Genomic DNA, 1,929 nt, shown 5'->3' on the forward strand with positions numbered 1-1,929 from the left:
ACGCCGTCCCCACCCGCCGACTGACCTCCTCCGGGCCGCTGGCGAGGCTCTGGCAGCTGCTGTGCCCGAGGAGAGCTGCAAAGCAGAGGAATAGCACCAGGGCCTGCATCCCGGGGCCTGCAAGAAAAGCACGAGGCAGCAGGCCGCTCTCCTCCCCCACTGCACTGCCCCGCTACCCCTTCCTGGCCACCCCAGCCAGGGCCCAGGGGATGGGCAGGGCTAGGTGCCTTCCCCCACCCGCAGCAGCAACCACCTCCCAGCCCCCCATTCTCCCAGAAGTGGACCCTCAGCTTGAAGGCTCATCCCTCCCAGCAAGGTTCTCCCGCCCCTCCCCCTGCCTCAGGGCCCACAGTCATACCGTAAGCTTGTGCTTTTTTTCCATTGTCTGCGTCTGGGGACCCTCCTCTAAACCTAAGGCTTTTATTTATTTATTTATTTATTTATTTATTTATTTATTATTTTATTTTTTCAGGCAGAGTCTGGCTCTGTCACCCAGGCTGAAGTGCAATGGAGCGATCGGGGCTCAATGCAACCTCGGCCTCCTGGATTCTCCCACCTCAACCTCTCGAGTAGCTGGGATTACAGGCGTGTGCCACCACGCCCAGCTAATTTTTTGTATTTTAGTAGCAATAGGGTTTCACCATGTTCACCAGGCTTGTCTCAAACTCCCGACCTCAGCTTATCCGCCCGCCCCAGCCTCCCGAACTGCTACGGTTATAGGCGGGAGCCATCACACCCGGCCCCTGAACCTTTTAAAGATCCAGAGCAGAGGGGCCCCAGCCCCAGCAGGGCTTCTCCACGTGGAGTATGGCCCAGCACAAATGTACACTAAGGCTTTGGCCTGGAGGCAGCCAACCCGCTCCGGTAATAAGGCCTGGGGCGACCTCTCCCAGGAGAACGGGGCAGAACCCAGGTCTCCTCCGCGGAATCTCCGGGTACCAAGCAGAGGCACCCAGTCCGGCACCTGCCGTCCCTCCACATTCTCAAGCTCTCTTTGGAATTCTCTGGCCTAAAACCTGTGGCCTCACAAGGAGGCTCATTCCCTTCTCCCACAGTTCCCTTTCAGGAGCTCTTCCTCCCATGGTCAGGAGTGCAGGGCCTAGGGTCAGAGAGCCTGGGTTCACATTTCCATTCTGTGTCTTTTTTTTTGGAGACGAAAGTGTTGCTATGGTGCCCAGGCTGGAGTGTAGTGGCTATTCACAGGCACAACCACAGCACAGCCTGGAACTCCTGACCTCATGTGATCCTCCTGCCTCAGCCTCCTGAGTAGCTGGGACTGCAGGCGCATGCCACCACACACGGTCTCAGTGCTTTGTCTTTGTAGCTCTCCAAATCACCATTTTTTCTCTTGTAAAATGGAAGTAAAATAACCTACTATTAAAATAAAACAACTACCGAGTGCAGTGGCTCACGCCTGTAATCCCAGCACTTTGGGAGGCTAAGGCGGGTGAATGACTTGACATCAGGGGTTGGAAACTGTCATGCGCGTCCATGTGAAGAGACCACCAAACAGGCTTTGTGTGAGCAATAAAGCTTTTTAATCACCTGGGTGCAGGCGGGCTGAGTCCGAAAAGAGAGTCAGACAAGGGAGATAAGGGTGGGGCCATTTTATAGGATTTGGGAAGGTAAAGGAAAATTACAGTCAAAGGGGGGTTGTTCTCTGGAAGGCAGGAGTAGGGGTCACAAGGTGCTCAGTGGGGGAGCCTTTGGAGCCAGGATGAGCCAGGAAAAGGAATTTCACAAGGTAATGTCATCACTTAACGCGAGGACGGGCCATTTTCACTTCTTTTGTGGTGGAATGTCATCAGTTAAGGCGAGGCAGGGCATTGGCACTTCTTTTGTGATTCTTCAGTTACTTCAGGCCATCTGGGCGTATATACGTGGGAGTCACAGGGGATGCCATGGCTTGGCTTGGGCTCAGAGGCCTGA

The 1,929-nt window shown here is 54.8% G+C and overlaps 1 protein-coding gene across 1 annotated transcript in view; it reads right to left on the reverse strand.

Moving 5' to 3' along the window:
• Positions 1-1,929, reverse strand: part of SERPINF1 (serpin peptidase inhibitor, clade F (alpha-2 antiplasmin, pigment epithelium derived factor), member 1) — a 17,076-nt gene that overhangs the window by 11,715 nt on the left and 3,432 nt on the right. Inside the window, exon 2 of the mRNA XM_011987268.1 lies at positions 26-117. Within this exon, the coding sequence (XP_011842658.1) occupies positions 26-109 (84 nt within the window). The 5' untranslated portion in view covers positions 110-117. The remainder of the gene's footprint in view (positions 1-25; positions 118-1,929) is intronic.

Source organism: Mandrillus leucophaeus, unplaced genomic scaffold (assembly GCF_000951045.1).
Source record: "Mandrillus leucophaeus isolate KB7577 unplaced genomic scaffold, Mleu.le_1.0 Scaffold306, whole genome shotgun sequence".
In the NCBI taxonomy this organism is placed as follows: Eukaryota; Metazoa; Chordata; class Mammalia; order Primates; family Cercopithecidae; genus Mandrillus; species Mandrillus leucophaeus.